Source organism: Zootoca vivipara, chromosome 15, assembly GCF_963506605.1.
Source record: "Zootoca vivipara chromosome 15, rZooViv1.1, whole genome shotgun sequence".
In the NCBI taxonomy this organism is placed as follows: Eukaryota; Metazoa; Chordata; class Lepidosauria; order Squamata; family Lacertidae; genus Zootoca; species Zootoca vivipara.
Window position 1 is genome coordinate 5,851,593 of NC_083290.1, and position 20,415 is coordinate 5,872,007.

A 20,415-nucleotide genomic window follows, 5' to 3' on the forward strand; every position below is an offset into this window, starting at 1 on the left:
CGTGCAGGCGTGCTTTGTTCGGGACGCAGAAGGCTTCTGTGCTCTTTTGGAAAAGACAAAACAAAAAAACGAGCAAGCTTCTATTTCGGCTATCATTTGGCACACTCTTTGGAAAACTAACTGGGGGGGGCAGTGTCAGGGGGATATTTTACTTTAGTGTTTTTATATCTTCCTATATATATATAATATGTAAGGTGTCGTCACGTTCTGTAGCTCATGTGGCCACTGATAGGCAGCCATACTAATAGCAGCATGAGGAACAGCAGGTCGACCCAGGTAAGCTGTTTCCCCTACAGTGAGGCTTCACACAACAGTTCAGCAAGCCACTCTGTGAAGCGCCCCTCTCCCTTTAAAGGGGATTGTGGGGAGCTGTGAATGGCAAGCTTTGGGGTGAACCGGGAGGGGCGGATGAAGGTGGGTGATCACCCTGAGCTGAGTGATTTGAGTCCGAGTGATTTCACTCCTCCTGTAGGGAATGAATTTTCTTTTGGGGTGGGGACAGTGCTCAGCTGGGGTGAAATAATGCCCAAGGGGGCCCTATTGGTTGTTTTACCACCCTTGGGGGTGTGGAGCATTCTCTGTGGCAAACCCCCAAGCTGTAGGACTCCTCGCAGAGTTGCCTCTGTCACCTTCACTATCCTGTTTTTCATCAAGTGCAGGAGAGATGCACCTCTTTATCCTGGGTTTGGACTGTTTAGGATCCACCTTATTTCTGTTGTTGCGAGTTGATTTTAACGGTTCCTAATATTGTGCTTTACTTGTTACAGCCCACCCTAGGACTTTGAGGTGAAGGATAGATTAATAATACTACTAATAATAATTAAATGGCTGGGACAGAGGTAGACATCACAAACCAGTGACACGAATCGTGGTTTCAGTCTCCCTCATCCTCAAAGGATTTGGCTCTCATTCTCTGACACACACACATTTTCTTCCCTTTCTGTCCCTTCGACAGGTTCTGTTATTACTTTGCGCCCCCTCAGTTCGGTACCCTGTGTAGGGGAATGGCCTACACAATCCTAAACCCTTGTGGGCAGCAGACCCACAGCAGCAGACCACAACTCCTGCCCTCCTCTAACATTTTGAGCCCATTGTTCCATCTCTCCAAGATGATCAGATGCAAAACAACAGGTTTTCTCTACATTCTACGCAAGATTAAATCCACGAAAACTAACCAACACAACCATGACTACTACTGACTATATAACCCATAGTTAGCGTGATTGTTAGGAGCCTTATCTAGCACCAAATCTTAATTAACGGCCATGTTCACACCACACATTTAAAGCACCATTGCATGGAATTTTGGGAACTGTGGGTGTTTGTTTTTTTTTTAAAGGAATCCCTTTATTCCCCTCACTGAGCTACAGCTGCCAGAGTTCCCTGTGAAGAGGCTCTTCAACTACTCTAGATAATTGTAGCTCCAGGAACAGAACCGGGAGTCTCCAAACAACTCTCAGTATCCTTAACAAACAGCAGCTCCCAGAATTCATGCAATAGGGAAGCCATTGACTGTACAAAGTGGTATCATTGTGCTTTAAAATGGATGGTGCGGATGCGGCCTGTGACCACTCCCATGGGGAATCACACAGAACTTTGGTTAACAGTAGAGCCGGCTCCATAGTTAGCTTGGGATGACAAAGGGGGCATCCTGGGCCTGCAAAGGATGAAGGCCCTTGCACTATACTTGGGCCTTGTGTGGTAAACACCAGGAGGCATGTGACCACTAGGTGGCACTGCTGCTTCATTATAGTTCAGGATCAAAAGACTACAGTAGTTGCTAAGGAAGTTAACTTTCTTTCTTTCTTTCTTTCTTTCTTTCACCTGGGGAGAGTCTCAAGGGCCCTGTGGAAGGGCTCAGAGAGCTGCATTCTGCCCTCAGGTCTGGGGTTCCCCATCCCACCTTAGAGGATTTAAACATTATATTGGAGAGAAATATTAAGTGCTGATTTACTGTCACAGACTGGGAAGGAGTTTCTTTTCTGCACTCTCCTGCAAGAGGTTTGATTTGAATGGTTTTTCTTCAGATCCTCACTTTCTTTAAAACCTCACAAAGCCATCACCAAAGCAAGGGAGCTCTGCCTTCCTCAACGTGCCCCAAACCCCAGGTGTTCTGGACTACAACTCCCACCAACCCCAGTTTGAATGGCCGTGTTTTGGACTCCGCGCTCAACAGCCCCACTCAGCAGAGCCATTTCACAGACCTCCCTGCCCACTTGCTCCCAAACCACTATTGGGAGGCAAATTGAATCATAAACTCCAGGAAAGATGCTCTCAGGAAGAGGGGCTTTATATAAGGTGTTGACATCGAGTCTCTGCAGAGGCCTAACTTAAAAGGCATCTTGAAGTTTGTCAAAAGTCAAGCTAAGCTCTTTCTACAAATTCTTTAAAGGAGTTTCTTCAGCCGCTGGAGAAAGCTTCACTGCTTCATTGCTGGTGGAGGTAGGTGAGATGGTAGCCATGTACATGGGGTGACTGCTATCGACACCTTCCTTCCTTCTTGCCTTTGAGGGTCTCTTGTGTAGCCTGAAGAGACAGCGTGGGGAAACTCCCTATGAGTGTTGTAAGAGAGGAGTGGGGAAACCCATTTTCCGATGGACGTTGCTGAACCATCCAGCAAAGATCGACACCATCCCCGATCGTTGGCCCTGCTGGAGTTGAGAGTCCAACAACATCTGGAGGGCCACAGATTCCCATCTTTCTTGTAAGTGCCCACTAAGAAGCTGCCTTATACTGAGTCAGACCACTGCTCCATGACGCTTAATATTGTCAACACTGACTGGCAGGGGCTCTCCAGGGTTTTGGATAGAAGGACATTCTCAGTCCTTCCTGGAGACGCCAGAAATCGACCCTGGGGCCACTTGACCGCAAAAGCCTGTGCTCACTGAGCTACAGCCTTTCTGCAATCCTTCCTTGGCTCTGTTAGGAGAAATTTGCACTGAAATCCAGATAAACATCAGGATTATTCTTTTCAATTCTCAAATTGCTGCAGGGATGTAAAGAACTGAAGATGAGAAACACAACTGAAAATGACAGGTCCATCCATCCCTAGTCAGTTGTGAGAATTATGGATTTCACTAGTGTCATTCAGCCCGTTAAGTAAACGGGCGCTAGAATGTATGTGAGAGGAGCGGCGGGGCCGCGGCCTACCTCACCCCCCAACGTGTGGGCGCATTGCCGGGCATCTTCCTGCCACGGCGGGCCTGCGTCTGGGAGGAGAAGGGGAGGCAGCCTTCTGAAGCCCGCTTCCTCCTGAGTAGACCTGCCCGTCCCCTCCTGTGGGGGTCTCCCTTCCGAGGCCTCTCGGGGGCAGCTGCGGCTGCTGAGAGAGGCTGAGAGCCCAGGACACTCTCATGCGGCGCCGGAGGCTGTGCTAGCGGGCCCGCTCCCAGTGCTGGCCTCCATGGGTGCCTAGAGGATCCCCGCCCCCTCCTGCCGCCCCGGCTTCGGCCCAGTGACAGCCATGTGCGCCCCCGGAGCCACCTTCATCACCAGCCTCCGTTATTCTCAGGGCGGGCAGAGACCAGGGATGGTGGCGGCGACGCGTGGGGGGGCCGATTGGCCCCTCCCACGGCCGCCACTTCGTTGGGGCGCTCCGCTGAGCCCAGCTGGCCAGCGGGCACCCAGGAGAAGGCCACGATTTGGCCTCTTTCTGCGGCGGCGGCACATGGGGGGGCGGCTGGCCCCTCCCACGACCACCGCTTCGTCGGGTCACTCCGCTGAGGCCAGCAGGGCAGCAGGCGCCCAGGAGAAGGCCACGATTCGGCTTATTTCTGCGGCGGCAGCAAAGGAAGCACCTCCTCGCGCAGTGAGGCGCTTGTCTGACCGGGAGCGGCGGTTGGCAGAGGGGTGGGGGGTGGGGAGAGTGCTTGTGCGAGTGTGCATTCCAAGTCTCTGCGTCCAATCCCTGTGTCCACGGGGCACATGCACAGTAGCGCAAACCCAGGGACACAGGGAATACTGGACGCAGAGACACTTGCACTTTATTATATAGGAATAGACCCCCCTGTGCACCCCTATCAATCTGAGCACAGCTGATGCTTCCCACTCACCTCTTCTTTGACGTACTTCCCAGAGGCAGGTCAGAGTCTCGCGACAGTGAGCACACCTGTTTTAGTTTCCCCTGCATCTTTGCACCGCCGTGGAGGCCCCAGGTATCACGCAGCTTCATCAGCTTGCCACAGTCGGGCAGAACAACCATGTCGGGACTTTCCAACTGGCAATAAGCTTTCTGGAATGAAATACAAAGACATGCACAAAACCAACACAGGGCTGGTTGCCTCTGACTACTGCATGAGGATTCCTGGTCTAAATTAAGCTGTGTAAGCATGTGGGTTAAACCACAGAGCCTAGGGCTTGCTGATCAGAAGGTCGGCGGTTCGAATCCCCGCAATGGGGTGAGCTCCCGTTGCTCAGTCCTTGCTCCTGCCAACCTAGCAGTTTGAAAGCACGTCAAAGTGCAAGTAGATAAATAGGAACCGCTCTGGCGGGAAGGTAAACAGTGTTTCCGTGCGCTGCTCTGGTATCACCAGAAGCAGCTTAGTCATGCTGGCCACATGACCCGGAAGCTGTACGCCAGCTCCCTCGGCCAATAAAGCGAGATGAGCGCTGCAACCCCAGAGTCGTCCGTAGCTGGACCTAATGGTCAGGGGTCCCTTTACCTTTAAGCATCAAATCACACACTTGAGAATGTCCTGTTTGGCGGCTTGTGGCACTTCAAAACAGTGCTGAAACGGAGGACAAGTGTCATCTTTTCAATGCTCAAAAAGAGCTCACACACGATCTACCGCTCCCCTTCTGCTCCCATTGTATAGCACCCAGATATACGTCTCCATTGTTGAACAACGGTGCAGAAATAGTAGTATACAGGACGAAGCTGGAAGTGTTCAAGCATGGCCAACTTCTTTCTAAAGTGGCACAACTACTGGGTACCGCTATGGTTTTCTCAACGAATCACTATGGAAAAGCTGCAATTTAAATGCAAAGCCTATGAGGTGGCACCCTTTGTCGGGTGGATGTTTGCAGCTGTTCAAAGCTCCGGTGAATGCCTCACCCCTGCTTCAAATCACACACACCCCAAAGATTCATGAGGACGTGGTTTTGCTTTTTTTACCCACCCCAAAAATGTTCAGCTTAACTTTACAACTGTTGACACTTCAGCCCTAACTAGGTGAGCAACAGGAATAGGAGAAAGGTTGTAGCTCCGTGGACAGAGCATCTGCTTTGCATGCAGAAGGTCCCCGGCATCTCCAGGCAGGGCTGGGGTAAACTCTTGCCTGGTAACCCTGGAGAGCTGCTGCCAGTCAGTGTAGACATTACTGAGGCTAGATGGACCAGTAGTCTGACTCTGCAACATTCCTGACTTGACTCAAAGGCTGCCATGCTCACTGCCCCAACAGCTGGCACAAGCAGACTCTCCACTAGGGAGAAAAAAAATGCTTGAGCACCATTAAAGTTATTTAAATGCAGCCTGTTATTCCGTAGCCTTTCTGCTTGATTTAGATCCTTGTGACGTCTTTAATTTTTCAGGAAAAAAAACCTCCTCTGCTAACTATCCATTTTCATGGGGCTGGGAAATCGCACATTAGCAAGCCCTGAGCAGGACAGAACAGCATCGATCATAGCAGGGATTTCAACGAAGCAGTGATGACTCAGTCTGCCCCGCTCATCTCCCAGCCTTAATAAAAACTCATAAAAAGATCGAGTTAATATACCGGCAACGCTGGGGCATTTGCCAAGGATCTCTTTGGTGCTATCCTGTAGCCCCCTCGCCTCTGAGAGAGGTGTTATTGAACACGTTGCCTTGCTAGGTCAACCTAAAGGCCCACCTGGGCCCAGTATTCTGCTTCCAACAGGGGCAAGCACTGTAGGATGGTAACAGCCCTTGTCCACAACACCTGGTGCCTTTGAACAGTCCTATTGCCTCTTTATTTGTTTTTAATTTCATTGGATGCTGGGTTTTTTTAAAAAGATCTCATCAAAACAAGCTCATAATAATAAAAGTGTGTGGTGTGTGGAGAGAGGGAGAGAGAGAGAGATGGTAGGATCCTGAAGATAATCTGGTTCAACCCCTACTCAATGCAGGATCTGCAATGTAGGGCTCAACTGCAGGAGGCATGGGGGACCTTTGGCCTGCCAGGCACTGCTGAACTACAATTTCTATCAGCCTAGCAAGCTTGGCCAGTGATGGCTGTGATACCTAACAGCTCCCAGGGCCCTTGGTGAGACTTTGGTTCCCAGGCTTCTTTGGGGGAAGCCGCGGCTGTTGCAGTCATATGAAAACTTTAAATGTGTAGTGCTGATATGGACTCTTGTTTCCTGTCCTCACCTCTCTCTAGACCACTTCAGCCTAGATAGCTCAGTTGTTTAGAGCGTGGTACTGATGAGGCCAAACTGCGGGAGGCAGTGGAAGACAGGAGTGCCTGGAACGACTAAACAACAACTGATGAGGCCAAGGTTTCAGGTTCGATACCCATATGGGGCAGCTGCATACTCCTGCTTTGGGCTAGATGATCTGTCGAGGCTCTGGCGAGAGAAGAAATCTACTTTCATTGAGAGATTTATTTATTTTTTTGAGGCAGGGTGGGGAAACATAGGTTGGATGCTGCCCAGCTGCCTATTGCCATCCTCCACTGCTTTCTCTGCCGTCTCAAAAGAAGCACCGCTCTTACCAGGAACTTGGCCATTTGGTCGGTCTTGCTGTATCGGTACAATCGGCACAGCTGCCTCTCGTCGAGTGCTGAGAAGAGGGAGACAAACCTCCAAAGCATCCTAGAGCAGGTGGCAAAGGTGAGAGGAGAGGGGAAGCTTAAACACGTCACTGTTCCGTGGAATGTGGGACAGAGAATGGTGCCAGACAGCTGCAAAGAGAGCTGAAGGCTAAAAAGGCCGGCCTTCAGGCAAGGGACATGGCTCAGCGGCAGAGCACCTGCCTTGCATGCAGAAGACACCCGGTTCAGTCCGCAGTGGCGTCTCATGGAAGGGCTGGAAGCAACCCTAGAGAGCTGCTGCCTGTCAGTGCAGACAACAGCTAGATGAACAAACAGTCTGACTCGCTATAAGTCATCTTTCTGTGTTCATACGAAAAGATCTGCAGTTCCCAGAGTGGTTTATCGATCCGCCCCGCTTCAAAGGAAACTCTGGGACTTGTAGCCCTGGGATAGGGCATCTCTCAGCACCTTCTGGGAACTACAGCTCCCAGAATTTTTTTTTTTGGGGGGGGGGAGTGATGGCTGCTTAAAGTGGTATCATAGTGCTTTAAAGGTATGGTGTGAACATGGCCTAATAGACATCTCGCAAAGCAGCTAGGTCTGAAATAACACACTATCTATCTATCTATCTATCTATCTATCTATCTATCTATCTATCTATCTTTCTATCATCATCTATCTATATCGTTATTTATTTTTCTAAAAGATGTAGGGTGTTTTGTAAACATTTTACCCTAGCGTATGCAATTTTGTACATGTTATATGGCTCGAAAAGTGTGTTGCAAAATTTGGAGAAGTGTACATTTCAAGCGATGGCAGCTTTGGTTCTTGCAGTATTCTGGGAAGTACGGATTTATAAAGGTTCACCTTTAAAAAGTTACCTTAATCAATTTTCTCCGCCCCCCCCCCCCAATCCCTGGTTGCTTGTATTACAGAAGTGTTAAAGATAGTTGATAGATACAGGAGCCTTTGGCTTCCTGGTGGCCCAATTGATTAAACCAAATCAATTATTGAAATCAGCCTTTGATTAGCTACCGGTACTTTTCATGGGCAATATGGTATGTCTTGACAGACTTCAATGATACTTAACAGTCCTTCCCTGCTTAACAAGATATTGAACTACTGCCAGTATTGAACCATCTGGGTTTCTGCACGGCCATAGCATTCTGCCGCTGTCCTTGTAAATCACCCACTTCTGCCCTTTCACAGCCCTATTTGGAGGCTACTGTAAACAGCTTTAGAAAAAAAGAAATAAAAATAGATTATCTTATTATCTGCTTGCAGAGAGCTGGGCAACTGGAATTCTTTCAACCCTCTTGGATCCTTAAGTATTCCGGTAATGGAAAATAAACATATGCTCTTGGCTCCTATACAGATTAGAGAGATTTCTTGCTAGAATTTTGCTTTGGACTCTGCCTGACAAACCTGTAAAGCATGCAACTTTTTCTAAGGTGGAGGGAACGACCATTAATGCTATGGGGTTTACTTCTGAGCAGATGCCTATAGCATTACCTTTTAAAGCCTTGTATTACTTACCCACGTCCCTGCTTGCTTCCCACCTACTCAACCTGGATCTTTGTGAACAAAAAGATTTAAAAGAGCCTCAGCATGGAGAGCCAAATTTTAATCACTGAGGGCCAATTTTAAACAATGAAGCTGAGAGTTAAGCTCTTTTTTAAAAAAAAAACTATTATGGTGCTGATGTTTAAATTGCAATGGGGGAGGCAAACATGAAACAAATAATTGCTTTCCTCCTCACAATGAATTATAGCTTTTATTTATTAAATCGTAAAGTCCCCCCTCCCCATCCTTCAGTAGTTCAGAACAACTGAGGATTTGGTCATATGCAAAATAAATTAAAGTATATTTCCATATGACCTCAATAAGTCTGTCCTTAAAAAAAAAAAGATACAGAAGGAAGAAGTTTTGATAGGGGGCAAAAAGTTGGGAATGTTTCCCCTCCAGTAACAGAGTCAGTGTTTTTTTTTCGGGGGGGGGGGGGAGACACAGGGTTACGCATACCCCTAAACATTTTGTGAATCTCATTGAGAGGCAGTATTTCAATATGAGCAGGGAAATGAGAGTACCCCCAAAACATGTTGTTGTTTTTTAAGGGGAAAAAAAGCAGTGGGTACAGTTGTTCCTTGGGGAATTGATTCAGGACTAGCAGTAACGCTACCTGCCTTAGGAGTCTGCTGGTATGTTGCAAATAAATGTAGGTTATGGAGGTGCCAGGACATTTTTTTTGTTAGCTCTATTTCATCACGAAGAAAACAGGCTCTGTACAGGAGCCCTGTCTTTGGTAATAATATACGCCAGAGGGAACTGTTGCAATATACCCTCAGCCCCTTAAAGGAGTGCTCCTGCTCAGGGAAGGTTCTGGGTACCCACGAGTGGATTCCGAGCTTTGGGGTGCTGCTGCGCAGCCTCATTCTGCAGAAGGGCCCCCCCTTACTTCTTCCAGTGCTTCAGCTCCCACGTCTTGCAGTAGTGCTGGAGGAACATGTTGATATGGTCCCCGAGGATGGTCAGGTTCTTGCGGGTGCAGCTCAGCCTCTTCTCCTTTGGGAAATCTTTGGGCAAATTCAGCTTCCGAAGGCATTTCTTGAAAGGTCTCAGGAACTCCTTGCACTGGGGAGGGGGGGGGGAGAAGAAAGTGGGGGGAGGGGGAGGCTGTAGCGATAGGCAAATTTGCCAGCTTTCGTTTTTTCCATGCTTAAGTTCAATTCCCCAACATTTGCAAGTTTTTTTTTTTTTTTTTTAAATTAATTAAGGGTTTTCTTGGTTTACAAAGATATGTGCAATGTCTCTCTTAGCAATTTTACAAATCAGTTTCATTTGTTGAGACATTGGTGAGGAGAGGGGAAGGAAAGTAGATGGGGGGAGGGTGGGGTGGGGTGACAATGTTTCTATTTTGCTTAATAAGTGTGTGGGGGGGTTGTCAGCGTCACTTGTGTAGGTTCTCTGTTGTTCACTTGTTTTCCTTTGATGGTGAGAGATGTTGGGGTTGGCCTAGGATATGGTTGTTCCTTTGTGGTTGGCTGTGGTGGTCTTTGTCTTGTGTGTGAGTGGGGTGGGTGAGTGTTTTGGGTCAGGTTAACCATATTGATTCGTATGTTGTTGGTGGATTTTTGTCATTGTCTTGTTGGGCTGTGTATGTGATAAAGGGGAACCGTACAGGAGTGAAGCCGTCTTCTTCTATTTGTCCCTGTGTCAGTTTCCACTTATTGGTTAATTTTTCTAGTAGGGCTGTTTCCCATACTATTTGGTACCATTGGTCCATGCTTACTCCTGACAGGTCTTTCCAGTGTCTGGTTATGGTGCTTCTGGTTGCTGAGAGTAAGTGAGTTATGACTTCTTTGTGACGCAGGTGGGCATTATTTTCCTGGAAGATGTTTAGCAAGGCCAATTCTGGGGTAAATTCTAATGTTTGTTGGGTTATTTTACCTATTTCTCTTATGGTTGTTGTCCAGAATAGTTGGATTTTGGGGCACTCCCACCACATGTGGAAATATGTGCCTGTTGAGGTGCATCCTCTCCAGCATTTTGATGAGGTCCCTGGGCTTATTATCGCTGGTTTCCGCGGTGTTAGGTACCACCTGTCGCAAGTTATTTTGTGGTTCAAAAGCAAACGCACAGGAACATTTGCATTTCAGTATGTAATGCAATTCTGCCTAATATGCAGATTCTTGCAAAGCGATCTTTCTGGTAATAATGCATTTTGTATGTTACTGATGGGTGGGTTGGTTGCGTTTATATCCCAACTTTTTTTCTCCAAGGTGCTCAAAGCAGTGTATACAGTTCACCTCCTCCTCATTTAATCCTCACAGCATCCCTGTGAGGAAGGTTAAACTAAGAAGGACAGTGACTGGGGGCAGAGTGGGGATTCAAACCCTGGTCTCTCAGGTCCTAGTCCAACACTCTGACCATTCCCACACAGGCGAACTAATGCCAGTGTACTGGAAGAAGCAAAGATCACCCATGTCGAAGCAATGATTCTTCAACATCAACTTCGTTGGGCTGGTCATGTTGTTTGGGTGCCTGATGATAATCTTCCAAAGTAACTACTCTATTCCGAACTTAAAAATGGAAAGCGTAATGCTGGTGGTCAAAATAAGAGATTTAAAGACTCTCTCAAGGCAAATCTATATAAAAAAATGTAGTATAAACATCGACAACTGGGAAACACTGGCCTGTAAGCGCTCCAGTTGGATAACAGCCTTTACCAAAGGTGTCATGGGCTTTGAAGACACTCGAACTCAGGACACAGGGGAGAAATGAGGTAAGAGAAAGGCATGTTTGGCAAACCCACACTGGGATCAACTCCCGCCCGGAAACCTATGTCTCCAGTATGGAAGGATGTGTGGATCCAGAATTGGCCTCCACAGTCACTTACGGACTCATTGTTAAAACTGTGTTTATAGAAGACAATCTTACTCCGTTACGAGTGATCGCCAAAGCATTACCACACACTGGCTTTATTCCCTAATATATGCATGCTTATGCACACTTTACCCTAGTCTATGCATTTTTGTATACTGTACTTTGCTGAGGAACCTCACTGCAAAATTCAGAGACCTGCAAATTTCAAAGGATAGCTGTGTTTCGCTTTGTGTATTGTTTTGGAAACTGCAGCATTCTCCTTTATACGTGAACTGAATCTGATATCTCCTCCATCCCTTGAGTGTGTATGGGGTGATGAAAAATAGTTTTTTCTTTGTATTCCAGGAGCAATGCCCAACAGTTTAATGGCCTGCGGTTTAAGGAACCATGTCCTATGGGTAGAAACGTCTTTATTTCTCACTATTTTGAAGGTGTCCTGTGTCAGTCCATCTGCGTAGTGGACAAGCGCATCTCCCGACGGCGCAACCCTCACGAGGGTCTCTCTGTGTGAGGTCTCACGGTCTCGGCAGGTTGGAAGCTGGAGCTCAGTCGCCTGCAAACATTCACACACCCTAGAGGTAACTTTCTTGGATCCCCGCAGGTAAAAAGTAAGCAAAACTGTAAGTCTCTAAGCAAGAGGCCGGTCAAGGAAAGTGGCAGAAGAAACAGTTGAGACAACGATAGTGTGGACATACAGAGCCAGCTCTACCCTTAGGCAAAATGAGGCAGCCACCGTCAGGTGACAGACTTTGGGGAGCAGCAACAGCCCTCATTGTGAACAGTGCAGTTCCTAAGGATTGGTATTCAGAGGCATACTGCCTCCAACAGTGGAGACAGATCACAGCCATTGCGGCTAGTAGCCATGGAAAGCCTTATTACCCTCCGTGAATTTGTCCAATCCTTTTTTGAAGGCAGCCAAGTTGGTGGTTATCGCCAGCTTCTGTGGGAGCCAATTCCATAGGTAAACTATGTGCTGTGTGAATAAGTTTCTCTCCTGAGTCCCCTAATAGCCGGCTTCACTGGATGACCCCAGCAGATCCATATTGCGCATAAGTTTATACGCCTCTGCCATGTCCCTCGCCGCCGCCCTCCCCTCCCCACTTGCCTATTTTGCAGACTGGAAAGCACTGGTAAACCACTTGGTGACTTTACAAATGCATAGCCAAAGGAATGGTTTTCTTCTTGAACAACTACAAAAATGTACCCATTACACAGACCTGGCAAACCTTGCTCCTCCACTCTTCTAGGCCTGCCATTCTTCCGGCAGTTGCTTCTACCATGGCCGACTTCTCCGTTAGCCAAATCCTGCCTCTTCCTTTCTCCTTCTCTGCTCCCTAGGGACTCTCTCTGGGGGCCAAGGGACCCAAAGATGAGCTGGGTGTCGTGGGCCGCAGTCCGGCCTGTGTGGGTGTGTTTGAATCTAAGCCGGCTTTTGTGACCTCACCTCTGAGGCGAATTGGTTCCAAATTCCTATGACAAGCGAAGGAAGTGGGATTGCTTCTCCGAGAAGAAAGAGGGGAAACGCTTGGTTGTGTGTGTGTGTGGTTTAAGTCTCGTCACTTGATGGCCCATCATTTGAATGCCTCCTCAGATATCTGAAGGAATCATGGTCTCTTTGAGGAATTTTGGTTGTTCTGTGGAGGTGTGAACGATAACAACAACAAAAAAAAAACCTTCTGCACTGCCTCAGATGTACTTTTTATTTATTCTCTCATTCCTCCTGCAGGAGAGACCTAGTCACTGAAAGTTGGTGGCAGGACTAGTAAGCATTGGTCCAAATTAAATTGAGAGATTCCCCCTTTAAATACAGGTCTGTTACATTTATCCTGCAGGCCTTCAACTTTCTGTAAAGTGGTATCCCAGACAAGTATTGGAATCTGTCTCAGATTTACTTTTTGAAAGGAATAATAATGATTATATATATATATAAAAATTCCCGCTCCCTGTACGCTTTATTCTCTGGGAGGTCACTGTGCTCTTTCACACAATTTTCTTCCTAACAGTTCTCTCTGTCGGCCTCCTTTCTTCCATTTCAAGCTTCTAAGAAGCCTCTGATTTCAAAGGGGGAGATGCCCTCCTTCTGCCTCTGGGCCACTCTCCTTGGTGCTCCTCTGATATATTTCCATCTCTCTCACGCGGTTGAAAACATTTTATTCTCGCCCCTCCATAGCCCCCGTATGTCTCTGCTGAGGCCCTGATCTTTGTGCTGTAAGGGAACACAGAAAACTGCCTTATACTGTTAGGCTGGCCCATCTAGCTCAGCATTTCCTACACTGACAGGCAGCAGCTCAGCAGGGTTTCAGGTGGGGATCTTGCCCTCGTCCCATCTAGAGACGCCAGGGATTAAACCTGGGACCTTCTGCATACAAAACAGATTCTCTGCTACTAATCAGGTAGCCGTGTTGGTCTGATGCAGTCAAAACAAAATTAAAAAATCCTTCCTTCCAGTAGCACCTTAGAGACCAACTAAGTTTGTCATAGGTATGAGCTTTCGTGTGCATGCACACGAAAGCTCATACCTCTGCTACTAATGTCAGGGCAGGTGTTGGGAGCATGGCAGTGGAGCTAACTGTTCCCAAGCAATCTGAGGCTCCTTGGTCTTGTGTGTCTTTGCTCTGCCCTCTTCATACCTCTTCAGGTTCTGGGGGACCAGAGGGACGAGGAACTGCTTGTCATAGGAGGGGGAGACAGCCTGACTTCCTCTCCAGCCTCCATTTCTGCCTCTGATTCTGGATTGCTCTCTGCTCACTAAACCCTGTTACCTCTTCAGCTTCGACACCTCCTCCTCTCAGTCTGCTGCCTCTCCTCCCCCTGACCACTCGTCATTGTCCCACCATCAGTGCCCCGGCTCTGAGCCTTCTTGCCTTGGGGGTTCCCCAGCTGTTGCTGCCTCCCACCTCCTCTGCATCCAGCCAATCCACGACAGCTGAATTGTCCTCCCCCCCCCTACAAAACAAAGGTTCTAGTCCTCTTGGTTGTGGGTGAAAAGTGTTTTTAATGGGAATGCAGAAAGTTGCCTTTTGTTGTTCTGCCCACTTTTGCCTCTGGCCCCATCCACCACTGGCCTGTGGGCTCCCAGAAGGGAATCCGTTCCTGGCCTAATAGTAGGGCCGGCTCTGCTGAAGGTGAAAACCTCAGAAGAAGTCTCTTGGAATATCACAAAACACAAGCAGGTCTGTCTGTGACCTTTCTGGCTATATAGTGCCTCTGCTGCTGCATTTGGGAATGAAGCAAGCAGAGTCCCTCTCTTGCATCAGATGTTTGGGAAATGTAAATTAAGCCCCCAATGAGGAGATGTGTGTAACAGATGCCAACAATACAAATTACTTAAGGCCTCTGGAAGCCAACTCCTTTGTTCTGATCAGCTCTGCTCAATTCACCAGTGGACAGGACTTTGCCCTTTTAATTTACTGGTGACTCATTACCAACTTGGCCACAGCGGAATCTGTTGAGTGTCCGTATTGATGTCTGAAAATGCTTCTTTGCATGAGAATGAAGAAAACTTCCATGTAGTAGCTGTCTTGAGATCCTCTCCTGTCTACTGCCCTTGGTAGAACATGAGGGGCCTGACTATGGCCCAATTTGGAGATTGTGTTGCAGCACTGAAAAGATGTTGGCATGTTAAACTAGGGAGATCAGCATTCAAATCCCCCCACTCGGTCATGAAGCTCAATGGGTAGCTTTGGGCCAGTAATTTCCCCTTGATTTAACCCAGGGGTGGGGAACTTCTGGACCTCTGGGTGCAGCTGGAGTCTTTTCCCCATGACTATTGACCAGAAGGTGTGGGGAGATCGCAACAAAGAACACAGCGGGAGACAGAATGTGGATCCGGAAGGTCGCCCAGAATGAAAGCAGGCACCCCCTTTTATTGAAAATTTTAAGAACTGTCAATGTTTAACCAGAGGTGCATCCTTCATCCAATGACAATTGGTCAAGCCTCAAAGAGGTGGTGTTCTTGCATAGGTCACATCCTGCCAACACCCCAAAAACCCACCATAAGGGAAGTCCCTGTTTCTCACGTTCACCATGATCATGCCTCTGTCACCTGCCCACTCCTCAAACATCCCCCTCCTCTCAATCTTGTGACTTGGGGTTTTTCCACCACTCTGTCATTTTCCTATTGTCTTCCTCCTAACCTGGGTCTGACCCTTCAGGCTTGGACCAGCCTCCCCTGTTCTAACCTGCTCTAACCGGTTCCATCAGGATCCTCCCAACTCTGGTCAGCCCAGTAGTGACCTGCTGCCCTCTAATGTCCCCCTGACCTAACTTGTGGATGCGTGTTTGTGCATACTGACGTACAGGAAGGTTTGCCAGCACTGTACGTTGTGTTTGATAGCTGAGGGTTTTGATAGCTAGCTTTTATCTGATGCGGTTTGCCAGCATCAATCTAAAATCACTGCTACAAGAAGGTCCTGGGTTTGGTCCCCAGAACCTATAACACTGGGATGGAGACTCCTACAGACTTCCAGATGTTCCTGGACTACAACACCCATCATCCCTGACTGTTGGCCATGTTGGATGAGGCTGATGGGTGCTGGAGTCCAACAACGTCCGGAGGGCCACAGATTCCCTGCCCATGGCCTGACCTAATCCTTAAAACATTGTGAGAATAAGACAGAGGTGGCAAGAGATATCTTGGAGCTCTTTGGAGGGAAGATGGAAGGTAAGTGTCATAATGATAAATTTTAAGCATTCTTTATTAGTTTAAAACTTCAGGATCAGGACCAACCCAATACATTTTGGCAGCTGGGTCAGACCCCAATATGATGCCCCCCACCCTGCTTGGGCAGAAGGGGTGAGAGAAGATCTAAATCAGTAACAATGAAGCGGGAGGAAGATCAACACCAGGCTCTGCTGCCCTAGTAAATCCTGCTGCCTGAAGCAGTTGCCTCACCTTGCCTCATGGATGGGCTGGCGCTGCATCTAGTCCAGCAACCTATTATCATAGGGGCCAACTAGATGCCCTTATGTGAAGCCCACAAGGAGGATCTGAGCACAGCAGTCCCTCTCCCTACCAGTGAATGCCCAGCAAAAGTTGCTTTTCTAAGTCCACCTGAACTCTGCAGGACTTAGGTCTGAACAGACATGTTTCAAATGGTGCCAAGGCTGCAGTACTGTACCAACTTACCCGTAAAGTCCCATTAAATTCGGTGGGAACTAATTTTTGAGGTGACATCTATGGGATTGTGTGGTGTTTTCTCATTCGCACACCACAATCCTATGTGTGCAGTGATGGCAAGTGGCCATTGGGACTGGTAGGGTGAAAGGCAGGGAGCCCAACACTGGGGGGCGCCAGCCTACTGACTACCCTGATTGAAGCCTCGCTGAGGAATGTGTGTATATAGGATTGCAGCCTCATTCACAGTTACAGTTATGAATCTGTACTGATTTATAAGCACAGAAACATCATTTGCAGAAATAACATCATCAACAACAATAATAATCTTAAAAGGTAGGGAAATCTCCCCAAACAGCCCAATGAGGGCCGGACGTGCTCAGTGGCCATGCTAGCTGTTTTGAGGGGGAGACAATAGAATGGAGTATATTGAAATAGTTTCAATAGTTACTTTCTTGGGTTCCATGATCATTGCAGCTGGTGACAGCAGTCATGAAATTAAAAGACGCCTGCTTCTTGGGAGAAAAGCAATGACAAACATAATCAGCATCTTAAAAAGCAGAGACATCACCTTGCCGACAAAGGTCCGTATAGTTAAAGCTATGGTTTTCCCAGTAGTGATGTATGGAAGTGAGAGATGGCCCATAAAGAAGGCTGATCGCTGAAGAATTGACGCTTTTGAATTATGGTGCTGGAGGAGACTCTTGAGAGTCCCATGGACTGCAAGAAGATCAAACCTATCCATTCTTAAGGAAATCAGCCCTGAGTGCTCACCGGAAGGACAGATACTGAAGCTGAGGCTCCAATACTTTGGCCACCTCATGAGAAGAGAAGAATCCTTGGAAAAGACCCTGATGTTGGGAAAGATGGAGGGCACTAGGAGAAGGGGACGACAGAGGACGAGATGGTTGGACAGTGTTCTCGAAGCTACGAACATGAGTTTGACCAAACTGCGGGAGGCAGTGGAAGACAGGAGTGCCTGGTGTGCGCTGGTCCATGGGGTCACAAAGAGTCGGACACGACTGAATGACTAAACAACATATTGAAATAGGGCATGTCTGGAACCCTGAACAGGAGCACTCTGCACCACAAAGTTTTTGCAAAGACAGTCCAGTGTAAGGGCCCCTCTGGATGGATTCCCCCCCCCCACGAATGCCCAATAAAAAGGATACCTGAAGAGGCCCAGCATATATCCATGCTTGAACCAGTCTGCACGATGCTTCAGGTTTGCTCTGCCTGAAATCTTATTGGGGCCCAAAGTGCACAAACTCTAAACCCACTTCCGAGTAGTCAGGCTTCACGATTAAAACAACCACCACCTGTGTGAGCCTTCTAAATGTTTCTGGATTGTGGCTCCCATCAATCCCAGACGACATGACTAGCGGTCAGGGAAGTTGGGAGCCGTCATGCAGCAACATCTGGAAGGGCCACAGAGGTTCTGCATCTAACCATTGCAGCCCACCGACTGAAGATAACGGGTTGTTTCCAAAATTAGTCCTATTCAGAGCAGACGCAATGAAATTAATAGGACATGACTAGGACCAGGTATGCACCAGACATTTAAAGCACACCCCAAGATTCCTGGGAAGTGTACAGTGGTGCCTCGCAAGACGAATGTAATTTGTTCTGCGAGTCAATTCGTTTTGCGAAAAATTCATCCTGCGAATCGCGGTTTCCCATAGGAATGCATTGAAATTTCTTTTTTTGCCCATTGTTGTTGTTTAGTCGTTTAGTCGTGTCCGACTCTTCATGATCCCATGGACCATAGCACGCCAGGCACTCCTGTCTTCCACTGTCTCCCGCAGTTTGGTCAAACTCATGTTCGTAGCTTCGAGAACACTGTCCAACCATCTCGTCCTCTGTCGTCCCCTTCTCCTAGTGCCCTCAATCTTTCCCAACATGAGGGTCTTTTCCAGGGATTTTTGCCCATAGGAACACATTAATTAAATTTCAATGCATTCCTATGGGAAACCACGATTCGCAAGACGAATTTTTTGCAAAACGAATTCATCTTGCGAAAAATTCATCTTGCAGGGCATTCGTCTTGCGAGGTACCACTGTAGTTTGTTAAGGGTGCTGCGAATTGTAGCTCTGGGAGGGGGTAAACTGCAATTCTCAGGACTTCTCTTTCTCTCTCGGAGGATAGCCAGACTATCCTCCACAAAGGCCAGAGCCTTTTCAGTGATGGCACCGACCTGGTGGAATGCTCTGTCCCATGAGACTAGGGCCCTGCGAGACTTGATCTCCTTCCACAGGGCCTGTAAGACAGAGTTCTTCCGCCTGGCCTTCAATTTAGCCTGATCTGTCATCCCTTTCCCCTTTCCTTTTCATGAAGAAAGCCTTCTGGGTCTCCACATCAAAATTATCCTTGGTCTTCTTGCTGGCCTTAGCAGGACTAACTTGGACAGTTGCCCTGGTGATGCTATAATGATGTGTATTTTACGTTGTTTTTAAGTTGTTTTTGGTTGATGTTTTACATTTGTTGTTAGCCGCCCTGAGCACACCTTGATAAAGGAAAAAAAGCAATAGCCAGATCAAGCATGCAGGCTGACAGTTGCCCACCCCAGTGCTAAGAAGACACAAGTTTCAGATTTCCAGAAATAACATCCATTCCAGATAGGGATTTGGGGACTCGGCCGATGCAAAGCCTTGGCTGAAATGAACCAGTGAAACTGGTTATGCCATTGCACCGGCCACGAAAGTGGGTTGACGACTACAAAGCTCCGTGTCTGTTTATGCAAGAGTTTGCGTTATGCAAGATTGTACACAGCAGATGACGTTGCTTTGTTCTTTCTAAGAGGTGAGTCAAGGTGTCAGGGATTGACAAATCTCTTTGAATTTCCTTTAACCGCAGACGGACCTTTTCGGGAAGAAGAAAGTGGAGACTAAAATGGAAGTTCAAGTGGAGCTATCCCAGGTTGGGGGTGGGGGAAAATGTAGTATAAACAGCAACAACTTGGAAATGCTGGCCTGTGAGTGCTCCAATTGGAGAACAGCCTTTACCAAAGGTGTCGTGGGCTTTGAAGACACTCAAACTCAGGATGGAAGGGAGAAATGTGCTAAGAGGAAGGCACATTTGGCAAACCCTCACCTTGATTCAACTCCCGCCCAGAAACCTATTTCCCCACTGTGGAAGAATGTGTGCAGTGCTTTTTTACTTAACAAATGTTTAATAATAATAATAATTTATTATTTATACCCCGCCCATCTGGCTGGGTTTCCCCAGCCACTCTGGGCGGCTTCCAATAAAACATTACAGTACAGTGGTACTTCGGGTTACGAACGTGATCCGTTCCGGGTCGCAGTTCGTAACCCAAAAAGTTCGTAACCCGAAAACGCCATTTTGCGCATGCGCAAAGCGCTATTTTCGCTATTTGCGCATGCGCAAATGCACGCGGCGCTTCTGCGCACGGGGCGAAAATATTTCTGGGTTTGCGCAGTTCATAACCCGAGTTGTTCGTAACCCGAGGTACGACGGTACAATAATCTATTAAACATTAAAAGCTTCCCTAAAGGGGCTTCCCTAAAGTTTAGGGGTACTCTCATTTTCCTACTCATATTGAAATACTGCCCCTCAATGAGGCCAAACTTAGATTCACAAAATGTTTAGGTGTATGCATCCCCCCAGAAAAAAAAGCACTGGAGGTGTGGATCCAGAAGACTCACTGCTGAAACCCTGTTTTGGAAGATAATCTTACTCGGCAACGAGTGATCGCCAAAGAAGGAGGAGAAGATATTTATCTCAGTAGATCCCAGTTGCCAGCTGGATTTTTCTCTCTCTCTTGGTGGGAGGGCGTGTCCAAAATTTGCCTCATCTTTACATTGGTACTTGCAACATCAGAGGTTGCAGTTGCAGGGTGAGCTGGGAACATGACTAGAGAAAGAGTTAACTGCTTGCAAGGACTGGTCCTGGAGAGTTCAGAGTGAGCTTTATGCAGGCTTCCTCAATCTCGGCCCTCCAGATGTTTTTGGCCCACAACTCCCATGATCCCTAGCTAGCAGGACCAGTGGTCAGGGATGATGGGAATTGTAGTCTCAAAACATCTGGAGGGCTGAGGTTGAGGAAGCCAGGATTTATGGCTGTTGGCAGATTCTGAACCTGGCGACAGCCTCCTTTAGTTTGGCACAATTTAGTTTGTGAACACATAAGTCTTCGCCAGAGCCAATTTCTTCATGGCAAACTGATGTGGCGGTGCTAGTTTGATC

At 47.7% G+C, this 20,415-nt stretch overlaps 1 protein-coding gene across 1 annotated transcript; it reads right to left on the reverse strand.

Annotated features, from left to right (window-relative positions):
• Window positions 1-4,007: 4,007 nt before the first annotated feature.
• On the reverse strand, window positions 4,008-12,373 carry CHCT1 (CHD1 helical C-terminal domain containing 1). Its single transcript, XM_035139973.2, has 5 exons — window positions 12,311-12,373; window positions 11,515-11,646; window positions 9,166-9,341; window positions 6,672-6,771; window positions 4,008-4,231 (listed from the first exon to the last, which is right to left on the reverse strand). The coding sequence occupies exons 1-5, from the start codon at window positions 12,371-12,373 to the stop codon at window positions 4,049-4,051; spliced, it is 654 nt and encodes a 217-aa protein (XP_034995864.2). The 3' UTR covers window positions 4,008-4,048.
• Between the last annotated feature and the right edge of the window lie 8,042 nt (window positions 12,374-20,415).

Bases quoted from the DNA above. Each gene is read 5' to 3' on its own strand.
- CHCT1 (XM_035139973.2), bottom strand. From the start codon at position 12,373: ATGGTAGAAGCAACTGCCGGAAGAATGGCAGGCCTAGAAGAGTGGAGG. The intron at 9,342-11,514 runs GTGAGAAATAAA...CCCCCTCCCCAG, and splicing joins CACAGGACACCTTCAAAATA to TGCAAGGAGTTCCTGAGACC. The intron at 6,772-9,165 runs GTAAGGGGGGGC...CACCTGCTCTAG, and splicing joins GAGCTGAAGCACTGGAAGAA to GATGCTTTGGAGGTTTGTCT.